The sequence below is a fragment of the Anomaloglossus baeobatrachus genome, chromosome 5 (assembly GCF_048569485.1).
Source record: "Anomaloglossus baeobatrachus isolate aAnoBae1 chromosome 5, aAnoBae1.hap1, whole genome shotgun sequence".
Classification (NCBI taxonomy): domain Eukaryota; kingdom Metazoa; phylum Chordata; class Amphibia; order Anura; family Aromobatidae; genus Anomaloglossus; species Anomaloglossus baeobatrachus.
The window spans coordinates 352,136,645-352,156,967 of NC_134357.1; the positions used below are offsets into that span (position 1 = coordinate 352,136,645).

At 45.9% G+C, this 20,323-nt stretch overlaps 1 protein-coding gene across 4 annotated transcripts in view; it reads right to left on the reverse strand.

Annotated features, from left to right (window-relative positions):
• Positions 1–20,323, reverse strand: part of RALGAPB (Ral GTPase activating protein non-catalytic subunit beta) — a 146,571-nt gene that overhangs the window by 36,587 nt on the left and 89,661 nt on the right. For 2 of the 4 annotated variants that reach the window (XM_075349918.1, XM_075349916.1), the window contains 6 exons: positions 15,661–15,787; positions 5,835–5,956; positions 4,527–4,709; positions 3,566–3,720; positions 2,651–2,838; positions 2,410–2,516 (listed from right to left, as the gene is read on the reverse strand). In XM_075349918.1, coding sequence (XP_075206033.1) covers positions 2,410–2,516; positions 2,651–2,838; positions 3,566–3,720; positions 4,527–4,709; positions 5,835–5,956; positions 15,661–15,787 — 882 coding nt within the window. Of the gene's footprint in view, positions 1–2,409; positions 2,517–2,650; positions 2,839–3,565; positions 3,721–4,526; positions 4,710–5,834; positions 5,969–15,660; positions 15,788–20,323 lie in introns of all 4 variants that reach the window. The other 2 variants (XM_075349917.1, XM_075349915.1) reach the window with 1 other exon arrangement.

The window sequence follows — 20,323 nt, forward strand, 5'->3', positions numbered from 1 at the left end:
GTGATTCTGGACTGCCTCTCTGAAATCAGAGTGGTCCAGAAACATACTCGGTGTACGCTTGGGAAACCTGAAACGGAATTTCTCCTGCTGAGAAGCCGACTCCTCCGCCGGAGGAGCTGAGGGAGAAATATCCAACATACGATTGATGGGCGCAATAAGGTCGTTCACTATGGCGTCCCCGTCAGGAGTATCAAGATTGAGAGCGGCCTCAGGATCAGAATCCTGATCAACTGTCTCCGCTTCATCAACCAGAGATTCCCCCCTCTGAGACCCTGCACAATATGATGATGTCGAGGGAAATTCTAAGCGAGCTCGCTTAGTCGGCCTGGGGCTGGGGTCTGTGTCAGAACCCTCAGCCTGGGACCCATGAGATACCCCGGGAGGACATTGTTGGTCCAACTGAGGTGGGCCAGGGAACAAAGATTCAACAGAGTCCCTGTGCTGAGATACCGGCCTGGACTGCAAGGCTTCTAGTATCTTAGCCATAGTCTCAGAGAGTTTTGCAAACTCCGTCCCCGTCACCTGGACAGTGTCAGCAGGTGGCTCCCCCTGGGCCCCTCTTAGCAGAGGCTCTGGCTGAGTAAGTGCCACAGGGGCCGAACAGTGCACACAATGAGGGTCAGTGGAACCTGCCGGTAGCGGGGTCGTACATGCGGCGCAGGCAGCATAAAAAGCCTGTGTTTTGGCACCCCTGCCTTTTGTGGGCGCCATCCTATTATCTTCCCTGAGCAACACAATAGGGTATATAGCCAGAAATCAACTGTGCACCATACAGTGTAAAATATATATACCATAAACATATAATGTTACACTACTGCACAATGGGGCTAGCACCACAGGTGCTGCTTACCACCCGCTTAAAGCGGTTGTGAGGCCACCAGAGTCCCTGCCTGGGTCTCCCAGACTTTGTCCCCCTCTGCAGCGTCCGAGGAGCTGACAGGAATGGCTGCCGGCGTCCTGAGGAGAGGAGGGAGCCGTGGGCGTGACCCAGAAAGTGCGGGAACTGGTGCCCGCACTGTGCACAGTGAGAGGGGTGGAGTATGCAAAGCATGCTCCAGCCCTCAGTGCTGCTCGTTCTGTGCAGCGTCCTGCCCTTCCCCTGCCTGTCAGGGCTGGGGGTGGGAAGAAAGGAAACTAGGCCGCAAAAAGCCGGGGACTCTAGTAATAAACGCGGCCGCCGTAAAAGCGCGGCCGGCGTGGAAGTCCCCGGCGCACTACAAGTCCCAGCCGCGCCGCGGTGTTTAAATGGCAGCGGCGGTCAGTGCGGCAGTCCCTATACATAAACACACTCAGCAACGCTGAGTGTGTAATGGCACATATTAACCCGGTCAGCGCCGCGGTCCCCGGTGCACTAGCACACCCAGCAAAGCTGGAGTGTTGCTGTGCGCTGTCCCCACAGGGATACAGAGTACCTCCAAGTAGCAGGGCCATGTCCCTGAACGATACCCGGCTCCTATCCAGCAGGCTCCACAGGAGTTGTGGATGAAGCACGGTCTCAGTGCCTGGAGACCGATAGGATCCCACTTCACCCAGAGCCCTGAGGGGGATGGGGAAGGAAAACAGCATGTGGGCTCCAGCCTCCGTACCCGCAATGGATACCTCAACCTTAACCACACCGCCGACAAGAGTGGGGTGAGAAGGGAGCATGCTGGGGGCCCTATATGGGCCCACTTTTCTTCCATCCGATTTAGTCAGCAGCTGCTGCTGACCAATCTGTGGAGCTGTGCGTGCATGTCTGCCTCCTTCGCACAAAGCAAAAAACTGAGGAGCCCGTGGGAGCACGGGGGGTGTATAGGCAGAAGGGGAGCGGCTTTACACTTTTAGTGTAATACTTTGTGCGGCCTCCGGAGGCATAGCCTATACACCCAATTGTCTGGGTCTCCCAATGGAGCGACAAAGAAAAGTGGTGACAGGTTCCCTTTAATCTATTTTCAAGCCACACTAACCCCAAAGCATATATAGTGAGGTAGAAGTGGTCTCCTGGGATTAACTAAGCCAAGGGTGGTCCTCACACTGCTAGGTGTCATAGAAATGAGAACGACAGGCATTGCAACACATTAAAAGTCACCAAATTCTTATGTGAAGTCCATCTGTATGCAATGGTGGTGATTAGCATGGATGAAGCACGATAGTGACTTATGTGGACATCACGTTTTATGTAGTGTATTCCACCAGTAATGAAACACCCTCCAAGATATAGTCTTTATTAATAAAATCTGGCTAAAAAAATATAAAAAATAAAAGTGATTCTAAGTGATTGAAGGATGACTCATTTCTGCATTTTTGGCAAACCTTTTCCTTAACCTTTTTCATAACTGAGGTTCAAGGCTTCCAATTGCTTCCAACAGACTTGACATGACCGTTTTCCAGGTTACTTAAAAAATTGATATGCAGACTGCAAATACTCACTCTCTGATTGGCTCTTGCTGTTCGCGGTAGGTGACAGAGCTGCATGGCCCATGCATGGCGGCCTGACATGCCTCTGATTAGTACAGTGATGGACGGACTTGGGTTGCCTAAATAAAAGCACAAGATTCATAATTCTGCTCAGCTTGGAGATGTTTGTTGTCATAGATTATACAGAATGCAAGCTATGTAATATGTCTTGGGTAGACTAGACCACACAAATAACCCCCCCAAAATGGCTTACTCTGCTCATTCCCAAGCGGCTGCTCCAGCATGGCCAGTATGACGCTGTTATCCAGCACAAAGTAACGGAAGCTGTACTTGCTGACAGTGGGCAGTCGGGAGTAAGTGATCAGCGTGGTCTCATTCACTAGGCTGCATGGAGACGCAGGGCCACTTGGAGGTGGGAACGCCCCAAGAAGCTGCATAATACTTGACAAAATAAAAAACAGAGGTCCATGTAAGTGTTCAGCATTTATCTGACAGTATAAAGCGTTCCATCCTACCATGACATCCATTAGTAAGGGCGCTATACGTACCAGAGATGCATCAGTGTTTCCATCTTCAACTGTGCTGGATGTATGATGACATTTTAATATGATGGAATAAAGCTACAAGAATTTTATCAGTGCAAATGGATTTATTTTTACCATGGTGTCTACAGAAGGTGAGACAACCACATTCATGAGATGTCAATAGGCTTTATTCTACCAAAGAAGCAAATATTCCAATATTCTGCATGCAGATTTTGTATGCATGCCTATTGGTTTCCATGGTTACAGACTATAACCCCTGTGTAGTCCGATCCCGCTGTCATATTCCTGCCTGTCTCCTAGTTCTTACTAACCTAACATATAAAAACGATGTACGAGACAGGTGGAAACAAGACTGCAAGGTCAGAGTATACAGTTTGTTTGTAGTCTGTTACCATGGAAACATGTAGGCAACGATTCACCATTTTTGTTGTTTTTTTAAGTCACTTTTCCTTTTTTGACTTGAGGTATTTGCTGCCGATTATTGCGCCAAATTCATCAAAATGGCAAACTATAACATTAGCTAGCCCAGTGTGGACAGAAAATCCATTGAACTATGATAGAAAGACACGGGCCTGTACCAACATGTCTAACATGACCTTCTCTACAAGAGTGGCGCTCATTACCATGTTAATGTGGCCTCTGCGGCATCCTTTACTCTCATAGAGGCCGGGTTGTGCTCTTTGTCCCCTTTGAAGCGCACTTCTTGCAGCTCTGGGTTTTTTGACTTGCTGCCAGATATCCCCAGCTCCACAATCTCAAGCACCTCTTTCAGGCAGTCCTAAGAACAAGAAAAGTCCAGTTGTCGATATCGGAGAATCTCTTCCAGTATGAGAAATAGCAACGATCGCATCTACATACAACTCAATAGCTTACACACATAGTCATAGGAAAAACAAAGTACACCCTCCTTAATGTCTATGGTCTTACATAGGTCTTAAAATTAGGCAAGAAGGATCTAAAATGGACAACAAATTACAGTGTCATTACCAAAAACTAAGATAAAACTGCTGGAAGCAGTATGTGAAAAATTAAGTACACCCCATGGATCAATAGCTTGGAGAACCACCTAAACATCCATAACTTGAAGTAATCGTTTCTGTAAGACTTTATTGGTCTCACATCATTCTGGACGAATTGTGTCGAACTCTTTACAACGTTGTTTAAGTCTATAGAGGTTTTTGGGATTTCTAGACCTTCTACAAACTAGATTCCTTAATATTTGGTCTCGATATGTGATACCATAGAGTTAAAAGGGTGTACTTCTGGTAGAAAGGCAGCATTTACTAATAAACACTTTTTTAGTAATAATGAGAAGTGTACACTGAATAGAAGAGGTAAAAGTGGAGACGACAAAACCTAAATACGGTGAGATCGGCGCTATATACAGTACAGGACTTGACTGTAAAGGAGTCGGTGGTGTTGATCAGAGCTGGACTGTGGTTTGCCAGAGATTAGAAAGGGTGGTTTTTATGGAGCAAAACTAATACCAGACACGAGCCTTGTACCGTAGGGGCGCAGATCCAAAATTATAACTTAGGTAACCCTTTAATAAAAGCAGATCTGTGCAGGGATCGATCAGGTCACCTTTTCATTTAGCATATCGGGATGCTCTGTGAGCCAGACGCACAGGCACTGAAATGCGGCAACGATCATAGAGTGCAGGTCTCTGGAGTGGTGTGGAGCCGGACGGGAGCACTGGTACACAATGTATGTGCAGACCGAGCTCACCGCTCTCTTCCTATCAGCAGAGTCTATGCCGACCTTTACCTGGGGAAAGAAGAAAGGATGAGCAAGTACCACTAAGTAATGGCACCAAATGTACCTAAAGGTTCTAAGAGATCTGCACTTAATGGCATCAGATGGGCAGCCCAAAGCACATACATCCCGCAGGCCATTCAGAAGCTTATCTATTACATATACCCCACCGTGCAGACCCTTATTTGTCTGGAAATCTATATATTGCTGTGGCCACATCCTTCATGTGGAAACCAGCCAGATCAGTGATGGGGATCGGATCCTTCAACAATGGACGTCATGTACAAAACTAATGCCTGGAGAAACCAATCACATATCAACTCTCAGTGCAGGTCTAGGGGGCTGAGATAAAGCGATAGCGACTCCAATTCTTCCTTTATTAGTTTTCATACACGAGGTGCAATATATAGCCCTGCATGTATCAAACCATCTTTTATTACGGACTCATTCTCCATTTATTCATAGATTTCCAACAGATGACCTAAACAGCACAGGGTTCAAAGAAAAGATTCTCCTATAACTTTATGTCTTGGAAAATACAAGGTATGTGAGGAAAATGGAGGTCTTCATTAAGATTACATGCCCTGACAGGGGCTTAAACCCCAACAAAGGCTCCACGGACCTTTTTTGATTTGCATACTTCCCAGGGGGCAATGCACCTAGGATTTCACTGTGTTGAGCGCCTTTGCTGGCTGCCGGCAGTGTTTTCTCTGGCTGGTCTCCCCGAGATCAGTGATTGTTTTGTCTTACTACAAGTAGTCATGGCAGACCAATTATATTCTTAAAATAAAAAGAATACCTAAAATACAATAGGGGGTTGCTTACGATGACAACAATCCCTGTGGTCACTATAAGTTATCATATCCCTAAAACCCACAATGTAAAGACAGACCGGTTTCACACATCCAAGTTTTGCAATCTTGAGTTGCATGGTCTGGCCTTGGTTCTCCTGCCTTACAGGTATGTACGAAGCTACAGAGTTTGGGTCAGGAGACACATGGCCAAGCCATGCAACGTAGTCAGAGTATGAACTGCAGAACGCAAATGTGTGAAACCAGCCTAAGGAAATTATAAACTTTACACTGCACACATCACATCTGCCTGGATTATGCTCTACACAAGAAAGGAGCTACTGACCTTGGCGAGACCAGACAGTAGCTCCAGGGCCGCCAACGAGATGCTCATGTCTGGCCTCCACTGCGAGTTGAGTCTCTGAGTCACCAAGTGGATGCTGCGCATGAGCAGACCGGCAGCTGTATCTGTATGAAGAGCTAGGATGTAACCGCAGAACCAATGCAAAGCAGGGGAGGGAAAACAACCGCTCGTTAGTAACGGGAAGCGGACAGCCCAGGAGCAGGGCACAGCCACAGGGCACAAAGACAAGTAAAACTGGCTGCCATTAATAGTTCCACTCCCTTATGATCATTACGTGGCACACAAAAAGGTGTTAATAAAAATCAGTCCAAAATCAACGGACATGTTAATTCATAGCAGATTCACAAGAACTATAACCAAATTTAATTTCTAAATGTTGGTCTCACCAAAAATGAAGAGTCTTGGAGTTCAAGTGAGTGGGGCTGACTACACTTCCCTGCACTGCCGGGTGGCTGAGAGCACATGGTAAAACACTGCAGTGCTCCTATACACTCAGATTTGGATTGTGCTGTACCCAATTTGTTTTCCCTTTTGGCTAATAGAAACTATCAATGAATACAATGGACTCATAAAATTGTGTTTGGTTTATACTCTAAATTCTGGTGTTATGGCTTATAGGAGAGAGGACACCTGTCTTCATACTGTACTGCTCCTACATGGAGCAGCAAAAACTGATGACCGATGAAGGAAAATTAATTGTATTACAGAAATGTGATCCAATCGAAAAGGGACAAAGAAAAATTAAAGGGAACCTATCGCATAAAAAAACACTATTTACCTGCTGGCTTACAGGAAGAATGGCTACAGGGTCAAAATAAAGCTATATTTTCCCTGCAGCCACTGACTTAGGCCCGTTTCACACGTCAGTGAAAAACACTGACGTTCTTCACTGACGTGTAAAACACGCACATGTCCCTCCGTGTTTCGTGATTCACGGCACACGTGGGTTGTCCATGTGCAATCCGTGATTGCATATGGACATTACTCACCTGCCTTCACTGCTGCTGTCCATGGTGCTGAAGTCTCTGGCTCTGCAGCGTCCGCCCACTGCTCTCAGTACCTACTTCCTGGTCGGCAGTTCCTGCTTTCATGAATATTTATGAGCCAGGCAGGAGCTGCCGAGAGCAGAGCAGGCACAGCGAATCGCAGGCAAGGTAAGTTGAACATTTTTAATATTTAATGTCCGTGATTTTTTTGTACGTGTTTCACTGATCACACACGGATCGCACCATAGTGTGGTCCGTGGGTCATCAGTGATGCCAGACAAAAACTGACATGTCTCCGTGCAGAATCACGGCCAAGGGTGCACACTGCACGGAGACACGTTCAGTGAAAAATCACTGGTGTGTGAGCAGACCCTTTCATTAGCATGGGTCTGCGTATGTCAGTGATTCTGGTACGTATAAAAAAAAAGCACAAACTTATCAGAATCACTGACGTGTGAAAGGGGCCTTAGAGTCATTTGGGGCTGTTACAGTCCTTGCCAACTTGACTTTTTATTTTTTTCTGGACAGGTTATAACAATAATAAAAAAATCGCAGACATATGATATTTTTTTACAGCCACTTTGTAAAACAATAAATTGTAAGCCAATAATTCTCCTAGAAAGACATCAGCTACATTCACTGTAAATTGTAAAATGATGATAATTACAGTCAAAATAATCTGTATGAATTATTTCAGCTTCCCCAAAAAAAGAGAAAAAAAAAAAATCACAAATGCCTTAATTTTTTTTATTTATGGACAGGGCAAAAAAGTGCCCTATTTTTACAGAAAGTTCTGGACAGTTGGTAATTGTTCACTACATAATGAGCATTCCCTCTGCACATATGGTATAGAGTGGGCTCTCAGAATGCAGGGGAGCGATTACAGCACAATCACTGTATAGTGAGCGGTTATTGTATCTACTCCCTGCACCGCCACAATGACTGGAAGCGAGAGGCTGCAGGAGAGAACAAAACTAGAAGCGAGCGGCTGCAGGGGAGAACAAAACTGGAAGCGAGAGGCTACAGGGAGAGAACAAAACTGGAAGCGAGAGGCTGCAGGGAGAACAAAACTGGAAGCGAGAGGCTGTAGGGAGAACAAAACTGGAAGAGAGCGGCTGCAGGGGAGAACAAAACTGAAAGAGCAGCTGCAGGGGAGAACAAAACTGAAAGAGAGCAGCTGCAGGGGAGAACAAAACTGAAAGAGAGCAGCTGCAGGGGAGAACAAAACTGAAAGAGCAGCTGCAGGGGAGAACAAAACTGAAAGAGAGCAGCTGCAGGGGAGAACAAAACTGGAAGAGAGCGGCTGCAGGGGAGAAAAAAACTGGAAGAGAGCGGCTGCAGGGGAGAACAAAACTGGAAGAGAGCGACTGCAGGGGAGAACAAAACTGAAAGAGAGCAGCTGCAGGGGAGAACAAAACTGAAAGAGCAGCTGCAGGGGAAAACAAAACTGGAAGAGAGCAGCTGCAGGGGAGTACAAAACTGGAAGAGAGCGGCTGCAGGGGAGAACAAAACTGGAAGAGAGCGGCTGCAGGGAAGAACAAAACTGGAAGAGAGCGGCTGCAGGGGAGAACAAAACTGGAAGAGAGCGGCTGCAGGGGAGAACAAAACTGGAAGAGAGCAGCTGCAGGGGAGAACAAAACTGGAAGAGAGCGGCTGCAGGGGAGAACAAAACTGGAAGAGAGCGGCTGCAGGGGAGAACAAAACTGGAAGAGAGCGGCTGCAGGGGAGAACAAAACTGGAAGAAAATGGCTGCAGAGAAAAAAAAATTACTTTTACCCTTACAGCGCCTCCAGTAAAGGCATGATTTAAAAGCCAATTGCTTGTAGCCTGCTGTGTTTTTGTACCAAACAGGTTCCCTTTAATTGCCTTTCTTCATACTGAACTCATTAACCAGCCAATTTTTTTTATGTGCAACCACAGAGTTGACATCCTTCATGATCATGTAATATCAAAATAATAATCATCAGCATATTCATCTTAAAAAGCATTTTAATCTGCTGTGAATTAACAGAGGCACATTCAATGATGGATATCCATGCAGCATACATTTTGATAACATACAGGAAAAGTATGGATTAAACAGTGTTGTCCATTGTTGGCCCGTGATTGTTAGTTGTGGGTTTTTATCTGAAGTATTGTGCGGATTTAAGTGTAATGAAGAGAGAATTAAATGATTTACAATTAAGATAGCTGGCTGGATGAGTACCTGGATATCCTATGGTAAAAACAGTAAAGAGAACCAAGGTTATTTAATCCTCTTGGAGTTCCGCTAATGTAACTAATAACCGATAATCGTCACGTAAAGCACTTATCTAGTGAAGATCAGGAGTCAGACAGAGGAACGTCAAACTGGGACATCTAGAAGATGTAAAGGAGTCCTATCAAAGTACACCAGATCTAGACGGACCATTAATGGCACCTGCAAGTAAGGCCACTGGGCGCTTTCTTAGGAATTGATCTATTATCCTCAGAAGTGTCCTCCTTATTGCATTTCATCTTCGCCACTGGGTAACACATGCATGCTATTGTCAGACTATGTGACATTCGTCCGGGGCTACGTCTTCTGGATCCCGTTGACCTGCTCCTCTTCCTCTCTTGCACGTGATGTCAGGATCAGATCAATTTTACTAATTTATGTTATTTTGGTCTTTTACGCTTTGTACTCTATTTGTTGCTTACTGGCTTTGTACACCTCTTTTGGTCTAATTATTCCCGAGTTACACACGCAGAGTCTTGGATGCTTATTTTTTCTGTAGTATCAACTCCCCATCATCGTTTAGTTGACCTACTAATTTGCCAGTCATTTTTATGGGGCCTATTCTGCTGACTAGTCTTCTCTTTAGGTGTTTTTTTTTTAATGATTTTATGTATTTGATGAATAAAGTTTAGTCTGTTTATATTTTTGGCTACACTGCATTTTTTATTGGTTTGCACTTGTCACTGCATAGTTGTACCAGTTTATGCAGTCTACTGTTGGGAAACCTATTTATACTGTCCATACATGCTTTAAATAGTGGATGAAACTGACATTAATGTGTTCGCCGGCCTTTTATTGTCATTTACTGAAAAACATTGAGCAAACAATGGTCAGACTTGTTAGATTTCAACATGTCTAATCATACTGAAGTGTCTGGCAGTGACCAGTCCTCCTCTTTCCATGGAAATAATAATGAGACATCATCAGGGAGATTGTGTGACACCGTCATAGATGTGCGTATAGCCTTAGATCTGTATCAGCTAATAAAGAAGTCTTCTCCCAAGCTGCACCGCTCAGCCATGTATGATCATTCAGATAGTAGATGGCTGCTGTGCATAGCCCTTAAAGCTTGGGGAGAATGGGGACTGTATAGCAGACAAGTAGTCCACATACTCACTTGTCCTATACAAGTCTATCCGATCAATGCTTGTGTTTTGCCTACAATGAAGAGGCGTCTATGTTCTCCGTGGTCAAAATACATCATTATTTCTAAACACTGATTTAGCATAGAGCCAAGAATCCATTTACAGACAGGACATCGACACCAAACAAAGCACATGACAATGCACGCATGACAATTTTGCAAACGGATGCATAACATCATGCTAATTCAAAGTTTCCCACAATGCCATGTGATCTTATGTATATCAAGTAACTACAATAATGAATGTAAGAAAAGGGGAAAAAAAATGACATTTAAAGGAGTGTTACAAGATCAGAAAAGCATGGCTTTCTACCACAAACAGCACCATATGCCCGATGTGCTGCAGTAAATGAAGCACAGCTGTAACACCAAACATAGCCCATGCCAGGAGAGGGGCTCTTCGTAGAAGCAAGCAGCCATGTTTTTACAATCCTTTGCAACCTTTTAAAGGGAATCTGTCAGCTGGTTTTAGCTATGTAACCTGAAGACAACATGCTGTAAGAGTTAAAACCGAGAATTCAGCACTGCGTCTCTTATCACAAAGTGTGTTTTTGTTTACCTGCAATGTTACTGTAGTTTACCCCCAGCCAAATTTTCATATTTTTTTTTTGCTCCCCTTCATCCAAGAACTCTAAAGACCGCTTTACACGCTACGATTTATCCGACGATATGTCGTCGGGGTCACGGTTTCCGTGATGCACATCCGTCATCGTTAGCGACGTTGTTCCGTGTGACACCTACGTGCGACTCTGAACGATCACAAATAGGTTGAAAATCGTTGATCGTTGACACATCGTTCAGTTTCAAAAGATTGTTCGTCGTTTGGATCGCAGTAGACATATTGCTACGTTTGACACTCTGCCAACGACGAACAACATCCACACGACCGCCTTGGTCAAACAATATATCGCTGATCGCTGTTGCGTCGTTTATGAGATGTATAAGTGTGACCGCAAATAAACGACCTATGTGCGATCTCGGCAAATCGTAACAACGATCTGGGTGTGTCACATCGTTTAAGAGATCGTCAGATAAATCGTAGCGTGTGAAGCGGCCTTAACCTTTTTATTTTTCCGTCAATCTCGCCATATGAGGCGAGTTGTACTTTTAATTGAAACTAAGTTTTACCATTTAGTGTGCTGGAAAATGGCAAAAAAATTATAAGTGCGGAAAAAGTGCAAAAAAAGTGAAATTGCATGATTGTTTTTGAGATATTGTATTCACAGTGTTCGCTATATGGTAAAAGTGATGTTTCGGGGTGATGCCTCAGGTCAGTACAAGTTCATAGACACCAAACTTGTTTAGTATTCCTTTTATCTAAGGGGTTAAAAAAAATCAGAAGTGTGTCCCAAAAATGTGGCGTTTTGCGCCATTTTCCGTGACCCGTAGCGTTCTCATTTTTCAGGATCTATGGCTCAGTGACTGCTTATTTTTCATGCCTCGAGCTGATGTTTTTTAATTGTACCTTTTTTGCACAGATGCTACGTTTTAATCGCCTATTATTGCATTTTGCGCAAAATTTGTGGCGACCAAAAAAACGTAATTTTGGAGTTTGGATTTTTTTTGCCGCTACCCCGTTTATCGATGAGATCAAATACATCTGACACATGATAATTCTCACATATGGAGACTCCAAGCACAATAGAAATTCAAGAAAAATTGAGTCATATTCCAAAGTTTATAAATTTTATTTGATATAATTAATAGTTACACACATTAAAAGCGGTCAAAAAAGGGGGAAGGGGGAAAGACAAAGTGCAAGTAGTAGGGCAGCAATCACCACAGAGCAAAGTCACTGGCAGGCACTATATCAATTTATGTGCAGACGGCAGCATGTACATGTAGCAACAGCGTTTAAGCAACTACAAAGAGTACACCACCGTGGCTGTAGTAGACCGCGGGCAGAGGAGGACAATCCCGTAAGTATACAAGTAAAAGCCCACCAGCAATGCTTTACTTCTATTTCATTGTATGACTGCAGCATGTCACTGACTATACAGCGGTCTTCTTCATCACCGCGATGCTGGGACTGTACCACAGGGCACGAGTTAACCCGCAATTGGAGTGATCCGTCACCTGTATACTGATAAACCCTGCCAGCCCTTGGAAAGGAAAGGGAAACATCCCCCCTACATTGGTATGTGGCACGTGGACGGATTTTGAGCACTGTGTATATCTGGCACTTGGATTTAATTATGATAATGCAGTGGGTGCTCTCAATTGTCTGTGTGTCATGACCTTGGTGCTGGTGGGCTTTTACTTGTATACTTACGGGGTTGTCCTCCTCTGCCCGCGGTCTACTACAGCCACGGTGGTGTACTCTTTGTAGTTGCTTAAACGCTGTTGCTACATGTACATGCTGTCGTCTGCACATAAATTGATATAGTGCCTGCCAGTGACTTTGCTCTGTGGTGACTGCTGCTCTACTACTTGCACTTTGTCTTTCCCCCTTTCCCCTTCCCCCTTTTTTGACCGCTTTTAATGTGTGTAACTATTAATTATATCAAATAAAATTTATAAACTTTGGAATATGACTCCATTTTTCTTGAATTTCTACCCCGTTTATCGATCAGATTAATTGATTTTATATTTTGATAAATCGGGCATTTCTGAACGCGGATATAACAAATGTGTATATTTTTTTAACCCTTTAATCTTCAATGGGGTGATAGAGGAATAATTGAACTTTAAGGTTAATTTCACTTTTTTTTTTAATTTTGTTAGTCCCCCTAGGGGACTATAAGGATCAGTAGTCTGATCGCTCATTTACTTCTGCTGATCACAACTACACAGCTGAGAACAGCAGAATTACTGACCTCTAGTAATCTGTAGTCCTTCGCCGGGTGAAACAGGTAGTGAGTCATGTGAGCTACAGGAGTCATCATATGACCCTGTGCTACCATGACAACCATTGGCTCACAGTGATCACGCCACTGCGACGCCGATGGAGCCAGGTGAGTAAAGATTTACCACGACCGGCATTTAAATGGCGCTGTGACATTTTCACAGCGCCATTTAACGTGTGCACGGGCGGAACGCAGTTCCACTCGTGCCTGCAAGGCACACGTCAGCTGTACAAATCAGTTGACGTGTGCGGATCCCCACCGGCTGCCGGCAGCAGCCAAGTGGGGAATACACTATGGTAGTTTAGGACGTAATATTACTGCGATTACCAACTTCCATCTATGGATATGTGCACTGAAAGCCTGCTGTGGGTGGGGGCAGCTTGTTAAGCTCTGCTACATGCTACATCTAAAATCTTAGATTATGTTAGAATAGCTGCATCCAGTAATCCAAGTGAAACATCGTTGGATTCAGAGTCTCCTTGCCTACATAATGCTGCTCTCAGATGAGGTAGCAAAAACCAGCTGACAGATTCCCTTTAAAAGGGAACCTGTCATGTCAAAGACCGTTATTAACCTGCAGATGTAGGGTTAAAATGAGGTTAATAGCGTTCTAAAGTTGCCCAGCCGACACACTGAAAGCCTGGCTACCGGGAGAAAATTAACTTTATTCTTCTTGGGCAGCACGGTGGCTCAGTGGTTAGCACTGCAGTCTTGCAGCACTGGGGTCCTGGCTTCAAATCCCATCAAGGACAACATCTGCAATGAGTTTGTATGTTCTCCCCGTGTTAGTGTGGAGCCCCGGGTCTCCGGTTTCCTTCCACACTCCAAAAAAATATACTCATAGGGAACCTAGATTGTGAGCCCCAATGGTGACAGTGTTGCCATTGTAGGTAAAGCGCTGTGGAATGAACAGCGCTATATAAATGAATAAATATATAGATTCTTGGCAGCCTCTGACTTTCAGTCACAGGAGCGCGAGCTTCAGTAACCGCTAAGCATACAGTGAGCAGCAGCTGTAACCACACCACAGTACTGACTGACAGCCGGTTCAGCATTGTATCAGTACAAAGTCAGCTATCAGTCAGTGTTGGGGTGTGGTTACAGCTGTTGCTCACTGTATACCGCGTGGTGACTGAAGCTTGTGCCTCTATGACTGAATGTTCGAGGCTGCCAAGAAGAATAAAGTTAATTTCCTTCCAGCAGTCAGGCTTTCAGTGCGTCGGCCAGGCACCGATTGAGCGATGATTTAAACTACCCCAGCCGTGCCTCTATGACTGAAAGCCTGAGGAGGACTGCTGGGAGAAAGTAAGTTAATTTCCCACTAGTAGTTGGGCCTTCAGTGTGGCACACGGGCAGTTTTAGAACGCTATTAATATGCAGATTAACTGTATATCTGCAGGTTACCAGGGCTGTGGAGTCGGAGTCGGAGTCGTGGAGTCGGAGTCGGAGCTCATTTTGGTGGAGTCGGAGTCGGAGTCGGAGTCGGTATAAAATGCACCGACTCCGACTCCTAAAATATATAATAAATTGGGGACAGGAGTGCAATGCAGAATGTGCTGAATATTTTACTAAATAACAACATTTAGTATAATGCTTATATTTAAGTGAAAAATTTATTGTAGTACAATGTGAAAATCAGACATTTAATTGTTTTTATGATACAATAATCAAGATATTTGGATAGAACATAAAATATTTATTGGAATACAACTTTAGAACACAAAAAAACTAATAAATTGTAAATATGTAATATATATATAATATATATATATATATATACAGTGTATATACACACACACAAGATATATATGTAATCTACTGTATATTACATAGTGTATTACATATTTACAATTTATTACAGTTTTTTGTGTTCTAAAGTTGTATTCCAATAAATATATTTTATGTTCTATCCAAATATCTTGATTATTGTATCATAAAAATTATTAAATGTCTGATGTTCACATACACATATTCATGTACTACAATAAATTTTTCACCTAACTATAAGCAATATATGTAGGAGTCGGAGTCGGAGCCGGAGTCGGAGCCGGAGCCGGAGTCGGAGTCGGTGCAAGAGAATTTGAGGAGTCGGAGTCGGAGTCGAAGGTTTGGCTTACCGACTCCACAGCCCTGCAGGTTACTAGTGTTTTTTTGACAAGTCCTCTCTAGTGATGAGCGAGCACTACCATGCTCCGGTCTCGTAACGACCAGTTGGATGCTTGGACAGGCTCGACTCATCTACAGAGTATAATAGAAGTTAATGGGGAACTCAAGCATTTTTTCGGAAAAATGCTTGAGTTCTCCATTAACTTCCATTATACTCTGTACACGAGTTGAGCCTGTCCGAGCATCCAACTGCTCGTTACGAGACCTGAGCATGGTAGTGCTCGCTCATCACTAGTTCCCTTTAAGCTCTTCATTCGACATACAGAGCAACTTCACTTTTAGAATATGTTTTAAAATAATAAAAAATGTTCCAAATTTTGCAGAATGCAAGTCATGCGATTTACTATCTGCAGAACGTGCAGATGTATTGAATAATCGTGGCTAAAAAAATAAATAAATCTTTTCTTACCATAGTCCCTCAGCAGGGCCTGGGCTGGCCTCTCACTGTCCGGGGTAGTGGGCTCGGTGCTGCCTCCGCTGGCTGTACTGATGCCGCTGTTTGTTCGGCTGTGACTTTTCATCACATTATTCTCAATCTATATCACACAGAGTTAAATACATATATACATGAATGTACAGAACTAATATGTCTATATATAACTCATTATGCACTATATGTACTATCGGGAGACCTACAAATGACACCTACAGGAAGCTTGGACTATGCTAGTGCTATATAAGCAATAGGAAAAAAAACGGATTTTTGTGTACTCACCGTAAAATCGTTTTCTCTTAGCCATCAATGGGGGACACAGGACCATGGGTGTTATGCTGCCTATCCATAGGAGGACACTAAGTAGATGCAAAAGCATAGCTCCTCCTCTGCAGTATACACACCCTGGCCGGGCCAGGCAAGCTCAGTTTTAGTACACAAGCAGTAGGAGAAAAACCAGTAAAAACTTCAACAGAGGAACATTAGAAAAAAAAAAAAAGAGTCATAACCAAATAAGGTACTGAGAGAACCAAGGCCCAACAGGGCAACAGGGTGGGTGCTGTGTCCACCAATGATGGCTAAGAGAAAACGATTTCACGGTGAGTACACAAAAATCCGTTTTTCTCTGACGCCTCATTGGGGGACACAGGACCATGGGACGTCCTAAAGCAGTCCATGGGTGGGAAAAAGAAAAACAAGACAACACAACCCAAGGACTAAGAACCAGTCGCAGACAGCCTGGAGCGCCTACTGAGAGAGGTGCTCTACTGCCGTTTGGAGAATTTTCCTACCCAGATTTGTCTCAGTTGAAACCTGGGTATGGACTCTGTAATGCTTTGAAAACATATGTAGGCTAGACCAGGTCGCAGCCTTACACACCTGTTCCACTGAAGCCTGATGCCGAATGGTCCACGAAGCGCCAACTGCTCGCGTGGAATGAGCCCGCAGCCCACTAGGAATGGGCTTGAGTTGCAAGCGGTAGACTTCCTGGATCGCAGAGCGAATCCAGCGAGCCAGAGTCGCCTTTGAAGCTGCCTGTCCCTTCTTAGGCCCCTCAGGAATGACAAACAAAGAGTCCGTTTTCCTAAAGGGGGCTGTCCTGGATATGTAATATCTGAGAGCTCTGACGAGGTGTAACGAATGCAGAGACCTTTCCATCCTATGAACTGGGTGTGGACAAAAGGAAGGCAGAACAATGTCCTCGTTCAAATGAAACGGGGTAAGAACCTTTGGAAGGAAATCCGGAAGGGGGCGCAGAACCACCTTGTCCTGGTGAAAAATCAGAAAAGGCTCGCAGCAAGAGAGTGGTGCTAGCTCCGAAACCCGTCTGATGGACGTATTTGCCACCAGGAATGTTACATTCCAGGACAGAAAAGCAAGGGAGAATTCCTTGAGAGGTTCAAAGGGAGACCTCTGGAGACCGTCCAGAACGAGGTTGAGGTCCCATGGGTCCAGCGGCTGTTTGTACGGGGATACTAGATGGGAAATGCCCTGGAGGAAGGTCTTTACTTGCGGTTTTTGAGCCAGGCGGCATTGGTAGAAGATTGAGAGCGCTGAGACCTGCCCTTTAAGGGAACGGAGAGCCAACCCCGCTTGCAAGCCAGACTGTAGAAAGTCGAGAATTCTGGGGATGGCCAGAGGCATAGGCTAGACGTTAGTTTTCCCTGCACCATGAGAGGAAGATTTTCCACGTACGGTGGTAAATGCGGGATGAAGCAGGCTTTCGGGCGCTGATCATGGTGGAAATAACCGCGGGGAAGAATCCCGCTCTTGTTAATACCCAGGTCTCAATGGCCATGCCGTCAGCTTCAGGGCTCTAGAGTTCTGATGGGAAATGGGCCCTTGGGTCAGCAAGTCTGGGATGTCTGGAAGGCGCCACAGTGCGTCTGTGAGCATTTGTACTAATTCGGCGTACCAGGTGCGCCTGGGCCAGTCCGGTGCTATCAGTATCACCGGGACTCCCTCTGCCTTGATCTTCCCGATTACTCGCGGCAGCAGGGGTAGAGATGGAAATATGTAAGGCAGGCAGAAGTGGTGCCAGGAGCAGACTAGAGCATCCGCGCCGATGGACTGCGGGTCGCGTGACCTGGCTATGAATGCGGGTACCTTTGCATTCAACCTTGAGGCCAATAGGTCCACATCTGGTGTGCCCCAGCGAGTGCAGATGTGTAGAAACACATCTGGGTGGAGAGACCATTCTCCGGCGGCCAGGCCTTGGCGACTTAGAAAGTCTGCTGCCCAGTTCTTTACCCCCGGTATGTGTACCGCTGATATCACTGATCCCGTCGATTCGGCCTAGCTGAGGATCTTGTGGGCCTCGAGATAAGCCGCTTTGCTGCGGGTGCCCCCCTGCCGATTGATATAGGCTACAGCTGTCGCATTGTCCGAATGGACTCGAATCTGACGACCCGCTAGCAGAGGGCAGAACGCTCTGAGCGCGAGGAAGATCGCGCGGAGTTCCAGGATGTTTATGGGTAGGGAAGACTCCTGGGGCGTCCAACGTCCTTGAGCAGTGTGGTGCCGGTACACTGCTCCGCAGCCTAGGAGGCTGGCGTCCGTGGTCAGGACCAGCCAGTTCACTGAGAGAAAAGATCTCCCCTTCGATAGGGATGAGGACCGAAGCCACCAGCGGAGTGCGTACGTGACTGAAGGCGTCAGGTGAAAATGTCTGTCCAGGGAGAAGGGGCTCTTGTTCCAGGCCGCTAGAAGGGCTAGCTGCAGTGGGCGGAGGTGCAGTTGAGCAAAGGGTACTGCTTCCATAGCCGCCACCATCCTGCCGAGCATTTTTATGCTGAATCGAATGGAGCGAGACGGAGGACGTAGAAGGCAGCATACCGCTCGTTGAAGAGCGATCGCCTTGTCCTGAGGGAGAAGGATCAAGCCCCGACGGGTGTCCAGGGACATGCCCAGGAAGGTGATGGATCGTGATGAGATCGGGGATGATTTGTCTAGATTCACTAGCCACCCTAAGCGGGATAGGGTGTCCACAGTGATCTGTACGCTGGTTGAGCAGTCGCGGAAGGAGGGGGCCTTGATGAAGAGGTCATCCAAGTAAGGGAGAACGACTACTCCCCTGGCGTGAAGGACGCTCATGGCGGCCGCCATGACTTTGGTGAAGACCCTTGGTGCGGTGGCAAGGCCAAATAGTAGAGCTACGAATTGAAAGTGGGAGTCCTGAATTGCGAAGCGTAGGAACTTTTGGTGATCTGGGGCGATGGGTATGTGCAGGTACGCATCCTTGATGTCTATGGAGGCGAGGAATTCCCCTTCGACCATGGATGCAATAATGGACCTTAGGGACTCCATTCTGAATCTCCGTACGTGCACATGTTTGTTTAGGTGTTTGAGGTCCAGGATGGGTCGAACTGACCCATCCTTTTTGGGGACCACAAAGAGGTTGGAATAAAAGAAGGGAATTTTGTTTACTTACCGTAAATTCCTTTTCTTCTAGCTCCTATTGGGAGACCCAGACAATTGGGGTGTATAGCTACTGCCTCCGGAGGCCACACAAAGTATTACACTTTAAAAAGTGTAACCCCTCCCCTCTGCCTATACACCCTCCCGTGCATCACGGGCCCATCAGTTTTGGTGCCAAAGCAGGAAGGAGGAAACTTATAAATTGGTCTAAGGTAAATTCAATCCGAAGGATGTTCGGAGAACTGAAACCATGAACCAAAAGAACAATTCAACATGAACAACATGTGTACACAAAAGAACAAACAGCCCGAAGGGAACAGGGGCGGGTGCTGGGTCTCCCAATAGGAGCTAGAAGAAAAGGAATTTACGGTAAGTAAACAAAATTCCCTTCTTCTTTGTCGCTCCATTGGGAGACCCAGACAATTGGGACGTCCAAAAGCAGTCCCTGGGTGGGTAAAAGAATACCTCGATAAAAAGAGCCGTAAAACGGCCCCCTCTTACAGGTGGGCAACCGCCGCCTGAAGGACTCGCCTACCTAGGCTGGCATCTGCCGAAGCATAGGCATGCACCTGATAGTGTTTCGTGAAGGTGTGCAGACTCGACCAGGTAGCCGCCTGACACACCTGCTGAGCCGTAGCCTGGTGCCGCAATGCCCAGGACGCACCTACGGCTCTGGTAGAATGGGCTTTCAGCCCTGAAGGAATCGGAAGCCCAGACGAACGATAGGCTTCAAAAATCGGTTCCTTGATCCACCGAGCCAAGGTAGACTTGGAAGCCTGCGACCCCTTACGCTGGCCAGCGACAAGGACAAAGAGCGCATCAGAGCGGCGCAGGGGCGCCGTGCGAGACACGTAGATCCGGAGTGCTCTCACTAGATCTAACAAATGCAAATCCTTTTCACATTGGTGAACTGGATGAGGGCAAAATGAAGGTAAGGAGATATCCTGATTGAGATGAAAAGTGGACACCACCTTAGGGAGAAAGTCCGGGACCGGACGCAGAACCACCTATCCTGGTGAAATACCAGGAAAGGGCCTTTGCATGACAGCGCTGCAAGCTCTGACACTCTACGGAGTGAAGTAACCGCCACTAGAAATGCCACCTTCTGCGAAAGACGTGATAGAGAGACATCCCGCAGCGGCTCAAAAGGTGGTTTTTGAAGAGCCCGTAGAACCATATTGAGATCCCAGGGTTCCAGCGGACGCTTGTAAGGTGGGACTAT